This window comes from Natrix helvetica (genome assembly GCF_964273705.1).
Source record: "Natrix helvetica genome assembly, chromosome: 1".
Classification (NCBI taxonomy): Eukaryota; Metazoa; Chordata; class Lepidosauria; order Squamata; family Natricidae; genus Natrix; species Natrix helvetica.
The window spans coordinates 348,059,671-348,074,456 of NC_138548.1; the positions used below are offsets into that span (position 1 = coordinate 348,059,671).

The 14,786-nt window shown below is 43.9% G+C and overlaps 1 protein-coding gene across 1 annotated transcript in view; it reads left to right on the top strand.

Annotated features, from left to right (window-relative positions):
• Positions 1-1,766: 1,766 nt before the first annotated feature.
• Positions 1,767-14,786, top strand: part of LOC309384205 (vomeronasal type-2 receptor 26-like) — a gene marked incomplete at both ends in the record, with an annotated part of 44,666 nt that continues 31,646 nt past the window's right edge. Inside the window, 3 exons of the mRNA XM_081937431.1 lie at positions 1,767-2,048; positions 5,550-5,945; positions 7,916-8,146. Of these exons, the coding sequence (XP_081793557.1) occupies positions 1,767-2,048; positions 5,550-5,945; positions 7,916-8,146 (909 nt within the window). The remainder of the gene's footprint in view (positions 2,049-5,549; positions 5,946-7,915; positions 8,147-14,786) is intronic.

Consider the following 14,786-nt stretch of genomic DNA (forward strand, 5'->3'; position numbering starts at 1 on the left):
GGATGTAGTAGAAAAGGAGGGTTTCTCCAAAAATCTACTACCATTTCTACAGTTTTGAGTATGTTCAGCTCAAGATTGTTCTGTCCATACCACAGGAGTGCCCTTCTGAGTCATTTAGAGAAAATAAAAGTTGGGATCAGGTCTAGAACTTCTAATTGGGGTCATTTTGACCCTGAAGAAAAGCATGGAAATGAAGGTCCCGCTTGTGTCAATGGGGAGGCAATGGGGGTGATCTTCTAAGATCAAGCCCCAAGGAAAGTCCATCTTGGTAAATGAATGATACAGGTATCTCACTTTTTTCCCCATTGAACAATAATAATAGTAATAATAATAATAATAATAATAATAATAATAATAATAATAATAATAATAATAATAAAATTTATTTCTTAGCCGCACCCTCTCCCGAAGGACTTGGGGCGGCGTACAATAAAACACATAAAAACAATATGGACAGTACACACACAAAATAAACGAATACATGTACATGGAGGAGGTAGGAAGATGAAAAAAGACAGTCAAAACACAATTTAAAATCCCCTAATAAAATTCCAAAAGTCACAAAATTAAAAAACCCGTCAGGAGCAGTGTGAATGAACTATGATTGAGCCAGGCCAGCTACTTGAAATAGGTGGGTCTTGAGCTTTATCCGGAAGGCGCGGAGGTCAGAGGTAGTCCTAATATCCGGGGGAAGGTCATTCCACAGGGCTGGGCCCGCAACAGAGAAGGCTCTACTCCTAGACGCCGCCCCCCGACATTGTCTGGTGGACGGCACCTGGAGGAGTCCCTCTCTGTGCGAGCGAATTGGTCGCAGGGATGTATGGGGCAGGATACGATCCCGCAAGTAGCTAGGTCCTGAGCCATGGAGCGCTTTAAAGATCGTTATCAAGACCTTGAAACGCACCCGGTAGACCACAGGGAGCCAGTGCAGCTCGCGCAGGAAAGGTGTCACATGGGAGTACCTTGTACTCCCCATAATTACCCGCGCGGCCGCGTTCTGGACCAACTGTAGTCTACGAGTGCATTTCAAGGGAAGCCCCATGAATTTCTGGCAATATTTGCTGTATTGCATACAGGTATTGAGCTTCTGATGTGATCCTGTCCTATAGCACTTAGACTTATATACTGCTTTACAGTCCTCTCTAAGCAGTCTACAGAGTCAGCATATTGCCCCCAACACTCTGGGTCCTCATTTTACCGACCACAGAAGGATGGATGGCTGAGTCATCCTTGAGCCTGGTGAGATTGGAACTGCCAAATTGCAGGCAACTGGCAAACAGCAGAAGTAACCTCCACTATTGCACTCTAACCACTGCACCACTGCAGCTCATACAAATTATTTCTTATGCATGTTTTTAAAGAAACAGCTTCAGAAATGTGATCTGATTTTTAAAAATGAATTGAACATGAAAAACTCAAAATTAAATCTCTTCACTTGAAGTATACCCAGTATGATCTTATGACACATCCCATCCTTCTTCTTTGCTCTTCATGAGATCAACCAGCATCCAAAGCTGTTACCAGACATCACCCAGGGCTACAGCATTAGAGATACACGAAAGGGTGATGCATTCCATAAAGTAATTTCAGATTGTTGAATTGTCCAGTTTCCAAACTAGACTCATGAGACAGCAATCCAACTGATTAGTTATTGATTTCATAAAAGAACAGCTTCAGGAAATATGAAGTGATTTTATGAATTGAAGATGAAAACCCCACATTGAGATGAAACCAACTGAAGTCTCTTATCTTGCAGTATACAGAGTATGAGCTTCTGGCACATCCTGCCCTTCTTCTTTGCCATTCATGAGGTCAACCAGAATCCAAAGCTGTTACCAAACATCACCCTGGGCTACAGCATCTATGAGAACTTTTTCAATGCAAGGATAACATATGAGGTCATGCTGGATTTGCTTTCTACGGGGCAGGAGAATGTCCCAAACTACAGTTGTGGAAAGCAAAATAATATGTTGCCTTTGCTTGAGGGGACAGATTCTGATCTCTTTGGTCAAATTTCCACCATGCTGAGCATCTACAAAGTCCCACAGGTATGAATGAATACTGAAGCTAATCTCACTCTGCAAATAACCCCCAAAAGCAATAGCAATAGCACTTGGACGTATGTACCACTTTACAGTGCTTTTACAGCCCTCTCTAAGTGGTTTACAGAGTCAGCCTATTGCCTCCAACAATCTGGGTCATCATTTTACTGACCTCAGAAGGATGGAAGGCTGAATCAACCTTGAGCCTGGTGAGATTTGAACTGCCAAACAGCAGGCAGTCGGCAGGCAGCAGAAGGAGCTGAGCCACCACGGCTGAAAAGGTCAAATAATAAATAAAGTTAGTGAGCCAATGAAGTTTAAAGAAGCCCTGAAATTGTATCAGGCATTCAAATAATTCTTTTTTCATTCTGATATCCTTTTTGCAGTTGAACAAACCTTCATTCATAGTTCAACTGAAATGCTCTAAACCAGGCGTCCCAAACCTTTTGGACCTCTGGGACCACTAAATTCATAATTTTATATCCCATGGACCACTAATAGGATCTGCCTAGACTGGCTAGGTGGGTGTAGCTAGGTGGTCATGTGACTGGGTGGGTGTGGCCAACTTGATGTCACTCACATTGAGGGGCACCTCGACGGCCTCTATTCACCTCTCCCTTCCCAGCCACTCCTCATCTGCCTGACTGGGCTCCTTAAGGCCCCAACAGGAAGCAGTTGTTGGAGCTAAGCAGCCACCATGAGAAAGAGTTGGCAAAACAGCTGGCTCAGTTCAAATTGGATCTGACCGAGAAGGAGGCCCAGCAGAAGCACTTCACTGAGGACTATGAGCATAGGCTTTCCAAGCAGAGGGAAGGCCTGTGGGAGTGCAAGGCCAGGTATTGGTGCCTGCAGGCTCAGTGGGTTGAGGTGGTCAGCCAGTTCCAGGCCATTGTGCACCAGGAGACTCTGCAGCAAAACAAGCGTTCATTGCATGTAGGCGCCATAGTTTGAGGACCCCTGATTTGGTTCAATATAAAAAATGAAAATAAATTTTCTGCGGATAACCAAAATTTTCTCATGGACCACCAGTGGTCCACAGACCACCAGTTGGTGGTGACAGCTGCTCTAAACCATCCTGCACATGAAATTTGCAACCTCTTTGCCAATCCTTGTTATGCCACTTCTTGATGTCTTTCAGTCACATAACTTTGGAGAGAAAAACATTTTTTCAATCTTATTTGAAACAGATTGAAAGAAAATGTCAAGGACTGTACTGGAAGAAAAAGAAAGAAAAATATAACATTAAGCTTTTTGTTTTCCTATTTGTACATAAAGACAAAACAAAAACCCCTCACATCCCACTCCAACTCTTGAAGAGCACCCGGAGGCTTCAGCTGGTCCAGAATGCGGCTGCGCGGGTTATCATGGGGGTACCTAGGTGCTCCCATGTTACACCCCTTTTAGCCGGCCTGCACTGGTTACCGGTTGTCTTCCGGGTGCGATTCAATGTACTAATTATGACCTTTAAAGCGCTCCATGGCTTAGGCCCAGAGTACCTGCGAGACCACCTACTGCCACCAATAGCCTCCCACCGTCCAGTATGATCCCACAGAGTTGGCCTCCTCAGGGTGCCGTTGGCCAAACAGTGTCGGCTGGTGACCCCCAGGGGGAGAGCCTTCTCTGTGGGAGTGCCTTCCCTCTGGAATGAGCTGCCTCCGGAGCTTCGCATAATCCCTGACCTCCGGTCCTTCCGACGCGCCCTAAAAAGTTGGCTTTTCCAGCAAGCTGGCCTGGCCTGTTAATTTTATTTTATTTTTAAAATGTGAGTGTTATATAAATTGGGTTTGTTTTTTGGACTGTTTCTAATTTCCTTTTAACTTTTGTACTCTGTGTTTTTTAATGCTGTACGCCGCCCTGAGTCCTTGGGAGAAGGGCGGCATATAAATCTAATAAATCCAATCCAAATCCAATCCAATCTTTTGTCTGCTGAGTTTACATATCATTCCATCACTTCCAGGGCATTCATGAGGCATGTATGGCTCAGCTGATTTTATAATAGTATTTTGTCCTTCGTTTTTGCACTGTTGAAGATTTGGAAAAAAATGTCATATTTCTCCTACTATAATTTTGGCAGAAAGTTGCTAATAGGTGATGATTTTAAATAAAATAGAATAGAATAACAGAGTTGGAAGAGACCTTGGAGGTCTTCTAGTCCAACCCCCTGCCTAGGTAGGAAACCCTATACATTTCAGACAAATGGTTATCCAACATCTTCTTTAAAATGTCCAGTGTTGGAGCATTCACAACTTCTGGAGTCAAGTTGTTCCACTGATTGATTGCTCTGTCAGGAAATTTCTCCTTAGTTCTAGGTTGCTTCTCTCCAGTGACGTGCGGTGAGGTTTATGGCTGGTGAGGCTGGTGATGTCATCAGGAAGGCGGGGAATGGAGAGAAGCAACCTAGAACTAAGGAGAAATTTCCTGACAGAGCAATCAATCAGTGGAACAACTTGACTCAGCCTCCAGCACACGTGATCCCATTCCCCGCCTTCCTGAGCGTGCTCCGCCAGCTCGCGCTCCACGATCCCCAACAGCAGCTGCTTTTCAGTGCTTTTCTGTGCGTCTGGCGTTTAGGTCATCCGGCTATCTACCTAAACACCAGACGCACAGAAAACCACTGAAAAGCACTTCGCCTCCAAGCCACTTCGCCTTGATGACATCGTCGACGTCGCTGCTGGGTGCAGCTGGACGGAGGTAACCAGAGTGGCGCCATGGGGTCCGGGTGGATGAAAGAGCGAGCGAGCGAGCGAGCGATGGAGGATCAGGCACCCTGATCCTCGGTCGCTCATCCTCCAGACTGCCTCGGCGCTACTCTGGCTACTTCCGTCCGTCCGTGCATGGCAGCTGCGGCAACGTCATCAAGCCCCTGCCACTTCTGGACGTCTATTGCAGTCGCGAGGAGGGCGCAAAGTACAGCAGAGGCAGGAAGGTTATTGGCGCTTCCGAGAACCCTCCTGCCTCCGCCGGTTGCCCAGCTGGCACCACCCCACGTGCGCTCTTCCTCCTCCCTCCTCTTCCTCTTATATATATGAAACTCCCTTGTGGATATTATTATTATACATTATTATTTCATGATGAGAGGTGAGGCTCTGCCTCCCCTGCCTCCCCTGACCGCATGTCACTGCTTCTCTCCTTGATTATTTCCACCCATTGCTTCTTTTTCTGCCCTCAGGTGCCTTGGAGAATAGCTTGACTCCCTCTTCTTCGTTGCTCTTCTCTGCACTATTTCTAGAGTCTCCACATCTTTTCTACATCATGGCAACCAAAACTGGATGCAGCTTTCCAAGTGTGGCCTTACCAAGGCATTATAAAGTGGTATTGACACTTGACATGGTCTTGATTCTATCCCTAAATACAGGAAAGTAACAGCAGACACTGAGATGACATTTCATGGTGCAAACTCAAGAACAGAGGGAAGGAAGTTCTCTTCCATGGAGACTTGATATGTAAGCACTTACTTTTGTCCTTAATGGCAAAGCAATCCACCATCTTTTTTCTCTTGCATCTTAGATCAACTATGGGGTTATCAGCCACATTCCAGAGCAGAAACATCAATTCCCTTTTTTCTACCGGGTGACTCCAAAGCAAGAACCTCCTCACTTGGCAATTGTCCAGCTGCTCCTGCATTTCCAATGGACATGGATCGGCCTCACTGCTCCGGACAATGAAAGTGGGGAAAAGTTCAGAAGAACTTTTATGCCAGCAGCCAGAAGAAAAGGGGTCTGTGTTGCCTTCTCAGAAAGCTTACCCACGGTTATTGAAGTGGGGAGGAAGAAGAACATCCTTCAATATTTTAGCGACCCTAAAGTGAAAAGTCTTGTTTGTCACTTGAACTTTCAGGCCACATTAATACTAGCAGTACTAATACGAGAAATTGAAAGAGATAAAATCCTGTTTGGGGAAAAAGTATGGATTGCCACAGCTTTGTCAGATATAAGTGTGAGATTTTTCAACCGCCTGCTTAATCTCCAGCGTGACTATCTTTTATTGTCCTTCACAACTCAGACAAAGAAAAGGACACAATATAATGATTTTAATTCACATTACTCTGCCACAGGGAATTTTGGGGAGGCAGCTTTTCAGTGTTCCTATTCAATCCCCTTGTTGTCGAAGAAAGCTTGGAATACATGCCTGGAAAAAGAGAGCTGGGAAACCCCGCCACAGGATCTGGTTGAAAGAATCCTGTCTGAAGATGGCTTCAGTATTTCCAAAACAATCCAGGTTGTGGCCTGGGTCCTCCATGCTGCCTCTTCCTACCAAATGAGTAAAAGCAGGATGCGTGTTAGGGACCATCAGACACCTCAGATAATACAGCCATGGCAGGTAAGACTTCTATTACAAAATTCCACTAATGGTTTCCTTTCCATTCTTAAATGATATGTTAGATGTATAGAATATAGAATAACAGAGTTGGAAGGTACCTTGAAGGTCTTCTAGTCCAACCCCCTGCTCAGATAGGAAACCCTACACCACTTCAGACAAATGGATATCCAACATCTTCTTAAAGACTTCCAGTGTTGGGGCATTCACAACTTCTGGAGGCAACTTGTTCCACTGATTAATTGTTCCAACTGTCAGGAAATTTCTCCTCAGTTCTAAGTTGCTTCTCTCTTTGATTAGTTTCCACCCATTGTTTCTTGTTCTACCCTCAGGTGCCTTGGAGAATAGTTTGACTCCCTCTTCTTTGTGGCAACACCTGAGATATTGGAAGACTGCTATCGTGTCTCCCCTAGTCCTTCTTTCTCTGAAACTAGACATACCCAGTCCCTGCAACCGTTCTTCCTATGTTTTAGCCACCTGTCCCCTAATCATCTTTGTTGCTGGGATAGATGGGCATGGGGGGAATTCCAATAAAAACAGTCAGTTTCTAATACTTTTTCTGACCAGATGTGGAGGCTTAGAGAGAAAGAGACAGATTCTGTTACTGAATCTTCTAGACCAAGGAACGTCAAGCTCGATTTCATTCAGGGCCACATCAGGGTTGTGTTTGACCTTTGGAGGGGTTGGGTGGGCGTGGCCAAGATGGGCGTGGCCAGCTCGACATCACTCATGTCAGGGGTGCCTGGGTGGCTTACAAACAGTGAAAAGGTAAATAGGAAAACAATTAACAAATTAAAAGCTATTTTGAAAAACAAGAAACAAGGAGACGGACAGCACTGGAATGAGAGCTTCTTATCCCAACAACGGCCTCCAGTGGTGAGCGCCCCACATCAAGGATACAAGGCAATTAGAAAAACTGAGTTTTGATATCCTTCCAAAAGTCCAAAAGAATGGGAGTTCAAACACAAAAGGTGGGGAAACAACCATAGAAAGATGGTGATATTGTTGCAGTTAAAACATGTTTCTGACCTGAGATTAAAAATGACATAAAACGAGTGGGTGCAGTGGCCTAGAAGTGGAGCTCTCACCACACAATCCAGAGGCTGTGAGTTCAATCCTAGGTAGAGGCAAATATTTCTCTCTCTGGGCATGATGAGAATATATCTGCTGAATATAACTCCGCATTGGCGACAGGAAGGGAATCTGGCCAGTAAACACTCAGCTCCATTCAGTTGCCCAGACTCCATCCCGCAAGCAATTATGGGGTCATTAAAGGAAGATGATTAAAAATCTCATAAAACAGAGCAGCCGAAAATAATCATCAGAAAAGGTTTATACATATGTGTTTATGTATGAGAGAGAAAGAGACAGAAAGAATGGGAGAGGGAGAGGGAGAGAGAAAGGGAGATTTAGAGAAGGAGGGAAGAAAGAAGTGAGAAAGAGAATTATATTCCTGTTGCAGACAGACAGAGGCTCTGAGCGGAATATCCCGCTTCTGGCTTAGGGCTCAAAAGAGAATGTATACATGGCAAGTGTGATTCTCCGTGTCTTTTCAGCTCCATCCTTTTCTAAGAAACTTCCAGGTTTACAATCTTTCTGTGGATGATGTTTATTTGGATGAGGCTGGAATTCCTGTTGCTGACTTTGATATTACGGACTGGGCAGTATTTCCTAACAAGTCTTCTGCTGGGGTGAAAATAGGGAATATTGAAAAACAAGTTGTCTCTTCAGATATCAAGATCTCTATTGACGAGAGTGTCATAATATGGCCAACAACCTTTAATCAGGTAACCAAGTCTGCCTGTTTGTGGATGTTATTATTCATCCATTCCTAGGTATCCACCTGCTTTTGTATCAGTCTTCTCATTTTGATGGAGGCTCTTTGGTTGAATGAGATGCTACTATTTCTGTTAGATGTCTCCTGTATTGCTAACTGTGGAAATGCCAGCATTTTTCTAAGTTAGGATGGAAAGCATGTTGGCTTGTCCAGTGATGCTTGTTCCCTGAAAGGAAGCTTAGTAACCACACAAAACCCTAAGACCAGGGATGGCTAACCTTTTTGCTGTTGGGTGCCAAAAATGTGTACGTGTGTTAGCGCACATATGTGCCGGCACCAGTGGTGGGTTTCAATTTTTTTTAGAACCTCTTCTGTAGGTGTGTCTGCTTTGTGGGAGTATCTTGTGACTGGGTGGGTGTGGCCAACTTGTAAAATGTGGTGAAACTCACCTAACAACGCTTTTGCTTAGCAACCAAAATGTTGCCTCTGAAACTCTGGCTTTTCAAGCACACAAGTCTTAAAGCTGTCAAGTTACAAGACCCTTGCGCCCCTAACCCTTTAGAAAAAAAACCTCAGTGGTGTTCAAACTTGACAGCTTTAAGACTTGTGGACTTCAGCTCCCAGAATTCCTCCTCTTGCTCTTCATCTTGATGATGTGCGGACGGGCGGGGGGAGGGAGCTGGGACCGGTTCTAAAAGGCACTGTAGATTAGTGGAACCTCTTCTATAGAAGAGATTAGAACTGGCAGGAACCCACCCCTGGCCGGCACCATTAATACAAAGCACCTCCCCACATGCACATACTCCCTCCACATTGCCCCCCCCCCCATGTGTGCTGCACTGCTCACCTCCAAGCTGAGCTTGGTATTTCCTCCGGGGGACCAAGAGAGGCCGTTTTCACCCTCCCCAGGCTCCAGGTGAAAACAGCTCCTCCAGCCCCCCGGAAGCCCTCCAGAAGCCGAAACCGGATCATTTCTGAGCTTCCTATAGGCCCGTTGGGCGCCCTCCCCAGGCTCCAGAGGCTTTCCTGAAGCCTGGGGAGGGCAAAAACAGTCTCCGACCCACAGCCAGTGGTGGGGTCCTACTGGTTTGGACCAGTTCGGCCGAACTGGTAGTAGCTTGGTGGACTGGGTCACTGGAACTGACAGTGACCCAGGCCTGTCACACCCCTGAACCAGTTATCCACCATCTGCTTTTTGCTTCTGCACATGCGCAGAGCAATTTTAGTTGTAGTGTGCATGCAAGTGCCGCCCGCATCAAGTACACATGCATGACGCACCCTTGAGCGAACTGGCAGTAGTCTCTGCCAGAAACCACCACTGCTCCGGGCCCTCCGGAAGACCAAAAATCAGCTGGATGGCAGATACATGCGCAATGGAACTGGTGGCTCAAATGCCGGCATATCATCTGCATATCATCAAATGCCATAGGTTTGCTATCACTGCCTTAGACCCTCAGGGACTTACCTCAGGGCATGTAACTCAGTACAGTCCTTGGTGCTCTATCATCATGGTTGCTTACAGATATTTTATTACCCAGCCTGATAACATTATCAGTGCAATGATGATAGTATCATGTGCCTGATGATAGCATAGATCAGCGATGGCGAACCTTTTTTGGCTCGCGTGCCACAAGTGGAGGGAGCGCAGGGGGGTTGTGTGCGGGCGTGCCACAGCAATAATGCAACGCGTGACACCCCTCCCAATTTTTACATGTTTTTTTCGCCCTCCCCAGGCTCCAGAGGCTTTATAGGAGCCTGGGGAGGGCAAAAAGAGCCTCCCCCGCCCCCCCCAGAGGCCCTCCGGAGACTTCAGGGACCATCTGGAGGCTTCCCTGAAGCCTTCAGAATGCTTAAAACCACTCTCCGAGCAAACTGGAAGTGACTTCCGGTTTGCTCCGAGGGTCATTTTAAGAGCTCCGAAGGCGTCAGGGAAGCCTCCAGATGGTCCCTGAAGTCTCCGGAGGGCCTCTGGGGGGGTGGGGGAGGCTCTTTTCGCCCTCCCCTCGTGTGCCCTGACAAATGGTCATAGGTTGGCCATCACTGGCATAGATGATGTTATCTAGTCCGATAATGAAATGTCTGCTGGGAAACAACCAAGAGTACACTAAGGACTCCACAGTTCAACCCTGAACTACACCTATTTATTTCACTGGATCTTATTCAGTGCTTGTTCAAATTACCATTTCTCCTTAATTCTAGCTAGCTAGTTTGTTTATTAATTTATTTATTTTCTAGTTTACAAGAAGTAGGTTTCAGTCTTGTTTGTTTGTTTGTTTTGTCACTCATGTACAAGATAACAGGGATAAGAATAAACATGAATAAGAACACAGGAAATGGGTACAAATAAATGGGGACAATAGGGCAGGGACATTAGGCTCACTGGTGCACTTATGCTGAACCCAAAGTATGCTATGTCCATAGCATTTCGGTAGTCTACAAACAGAGGCTAAAAATGTTTGGACAGGAGAGCCATTAGTCTTTGCTAAATATTAAGAGTACTCTGGGATCATATGCTGCAGAAATCACACAAACATTTAGCTGACTTATCTTTAAACATCTTTGCCAACCTCGCTGGTGCAAGGTACATTCTATAAAACATCTTATACACATTTTCTTTTTATGCAGTTGACATTGTTCATTTACAGTTCCTGCCCCACAACTTCTGCCATTTATCTAATTCTATTGTGTAACCAAAGTTTTTTGCCCATGCTGTCATTGTCTCCTTCACTTGTTCATCTTCCAGTTTAATAGCCAATAAGTATTTATACAACATTATCGTTCTTCTGCCCCTGTTAATATCTTATCTAATTCTGTTAATTTTTAATAGAAACCATGTAATTTAGCATCTTTCTCATATCTAGAATGATCCTGCACTTGGGAATAACATTCCATGTCGATTCCTTGATCACTCAGTTCTTGTTTAGAGTTCCCCCTTTTCATTCAGAATATCTTTATATCTAACTATATTTCCCATGTTAATAAGGTTTGGGTGGATCAGTGCTTCCATTGTTGAAAGCTCAACTAGTATTCTCAAGTAATGTTGTTCTCCAATTTTCTCTCATACTAAAAATAATACATTCCTTATATAATGTCTTTGAAAGTAATCATGTAACTTACTTTTTCCATACCACAAGAAAGCATGGCAACCCAGTTGTAAGTCGTGTCCCTCAGAGTCAATAGTATGTCTCAGTGCAATCCATTCTTTCATCCATGTTAATACCATATTAAAAGTAACTTTTGAGTTCACGAACCCATCTTTGCATTAACTTCCACTTTTAAAATGAATTCCCTAATCCATATGTTTCCATAATTTTCTTTCTGTTTAGAAGGCCCCTTTTTCTAGATGTACCAATAGTTGCCTCCCAGGATACACCAAGCTCACAAGAGAAGGAGAACCAGTGTGCTGCTATGACTGCTTTCCATGCATGGAAGGAACAATCTCCACGCAAGAAGGTAGGTGGCTCAAGGGCAAAAAATGTGCATCAGCCTTTTATTCAGAGTAACCAAGATTTAATCTCATATGCCAGTTTGCTGCATCCATGCCCAGGAAAGAAAAGAAAGAAAGACACAGCAGTGTTTAGTGTTCAATAAAAGTAGGATTTTACCTCAGTGGATATTTTCAGAAACTGTTGAAACAGTAAAAGGACATGGAGATGGAACAACTAAACAATTGTATGATAAAGGATGCAAAAATCAAAGAAATAATTGCAATACAAAAATGAAAGGACCTTTGGAAAAACAAAATCTAGAAAATCCACACCAAGTTATAATATAAGAGAAAATATTTTACAGACAGTGTACCAGAGGTGGTATTCAGCCAGTTCTAAGAGGTTCTGGAGAACCGGTAGCAGAAAATTTGAGTAATTAGGAGAACCGGCAAATAGGCTGGCCCGTCCACGCTGCCTCCCAGCCTCCCAGTTGATCTTCTTTTGTTGCCTTGAACAGGAGAACGGATCTGGAAAGCAGGTTAGTGGGGTGGGGAGGGAATGGGGATTTTGGAGTATCCTTCCCCTGCCATGCCCATAAAGCCTTTACTACATGCCCATAAAGCCTTTACTACATGCCCATAAAGCCTTTACTACAGAACCAGTAGTAAAAATATTTGAATCCCATCACTGCAGTATACAATTATATCAACAATTGATAAAACAGACAAACCACAGAAGAATAAATGTTAGTAATCTTATAACAAAGAATTAATATTTTATCATTTGTGGCATTTATTCAAACAAACTCAAAATAATTCAGAGAATTTCATGCATCAGAATATTCAGAAAAAAAACCTAAACAAACATTGAATTGAAACCCCTAATATTTTTTGACCTATAATTCTACAAATATGGTACAAAATTGGAACGACACATTTTGTCAGTGATTGGAAGGTGAAATGAGATAATTTGCTACAATGGGAAAAATTACAATTTCGAAAGTAACTATGATAGAACTAATATACATACCACATATGACACAGAGAATTTAGAAATTTTGAACATGGTTTCTGAAAAGACAGTTCTGCTCTTGAAAAATAAAGAGAGGGGATGGTGGCAATGTTTTTTCGGTAATCATTTTCTGCATTATTTGTGCTTAGTAACTATATTCTTGTGTTATTTAACTGTCAATATTCAATGTAAATCATTTTTCCTTTAAATCTCATTATTCTAATGATATAAATATTTTTTTTTAAAAAAAGGGCAGAAAATGAGCAAAGAACACTTAGTGTATATACATCCTGCCTCTATCATTTGGTCATGAGGTATAAAATGTCACTGAATCACGAGATAAACAGCAATTCATGTTTTCCAGATGCAGCATATTGTGAAAAGTGTCCAAATGATCAGCATTCCAACCAGAAGCGAGATCAGTGTGTCCCCAAAGTAATAACTTTCCTGTCCTACAAAGAAATGTTAGGTCTCATCCTGGCTATCACAGCCTTATTTTTGTCTCTAAACACTGCCTTAGTTCTGGGAATCTTCATTAAATACCGAGAAACTCCCATAGTCAAAGCCAACAATCGGGATCTCACCTACATTCTCCTGCTCTCTCTTCTGCTTTCCTTTTTGACATCTCTTCTATTCATTGGTAAGCCCAAGGAAGTGACTTGCCTTCTTCAACAAATCACCTTCAGTGTGGTTTTCTCAGTTGCTGTCTCTTCCTTGTTGGCCAAGACGATTATGGTGGTGGTGGCATTTTTGGCCACAAAGCCAGGCAGCAGGATGAGGAAATGGTTGGGGAAAAGTCTGGCCAACTCCATTGTCTTGTCCTGTTCTGGAGTTCAGGTGGGCATCTGCCTTACATGGTTGGGAATTTCTCCCCCATTTCCACATTCTGACATGCATTCTCAAACAAGGGAGATCCCCCTGCAATGTAATGAAGGCTCAGTCATCATGTTCTACACTGCCCTTGGCTACATGGGCTTTCTGGCTGCCACCTGCTTCTTGGTGGCTTTCCTGGCCCGCAAGCTTCCAGGGACTTTCAATGAAGCCAAGTGGATCACCTTCAGCATGCTGGTCTTCTGCAGTGTTTGGATCTCCTTTGTCCCCACCTACCTGAGCACCAAAGGGAAATACATGGTGGCTGTGCAGATCTTCTCCATCTTGGCCTCCAGTCTGGGCTTACTGGGATGTATTTTTGTCCCCAAGTGTTACATCCTTATTCTGAGACCTGACATGAACACTAAGGAGCATCTAATAATGAAAAACAATGAGGGCTCTTAATTTTCAAAGTAGTTACCCAAATTATTGTTAAGATGAAATAGGATAGTTGGAAGTAAAATCTTTGTTATATGTTCTAAAAATGCTTTCTTTTCCATGAACTCACAATTTTGACTAATATAATAAGGTATACTAAAGATACAGTATGTAAGATACCATGTTCTTTTGAATGTGCACGCGAGCGAGCGAGCATGCGTGCACACACACAAACACACTAAAGGGAGCATTATAGAAACACATTTGCTTTATTTAAAGTTTAGAAGATATGGCAATCATTTGCTAATCTTGATGTGTTTAGTTTTTTTCACACTCTGCCTAGGGCCTAGGCAATGATTTATTTTATGCCACCACTTTCTTTCTGTAGATCAACTAGGCCAATGTAATTGTTTATTTGAAAAAAAAGTGCTAGACTAGAGGAGGTTATTGATGTTTGTTCCACCAATGTACGACCTTGTTCCTCTTCTTCTAATGCAAATCTCTTAATATCCTTTCAATAAAGAGCACAAATACATAAGAACAGAGTCACACTGCCTTGTCTCAATTCTTTACCATCCTGGAGTTACTTTGTTTTGCCCTATCCTATCCTGTCTGGCTCAGAGGTGGGTTGCTCTTACCATCGCTACCGATATGCTGATCGTGGTCTGTCCGTGCATGAGCCTGACGTGCATTGTGCATGCGCCTGACATGTGCTGGGCACACATGTGCAATCCACCACCCCTGTGACATCCAGCTGCTTGTTGGGGCACATGCAGACCCCGCTTGCTGTGTGCGTGTGCACAGTGTGCCTTTTCGCATAAAAGCAGTCTATAGAGCATGGGCGGGCAGGTGGGCCAAATGAGCCACCGTACCGGTATGCTCTCACCATACCGAGCTGTCCCTGCAGCAACCCACCACTGGTCTGGCTCCTTGTCCTGTGTGTAGGTTTCTCATGAGAACAAT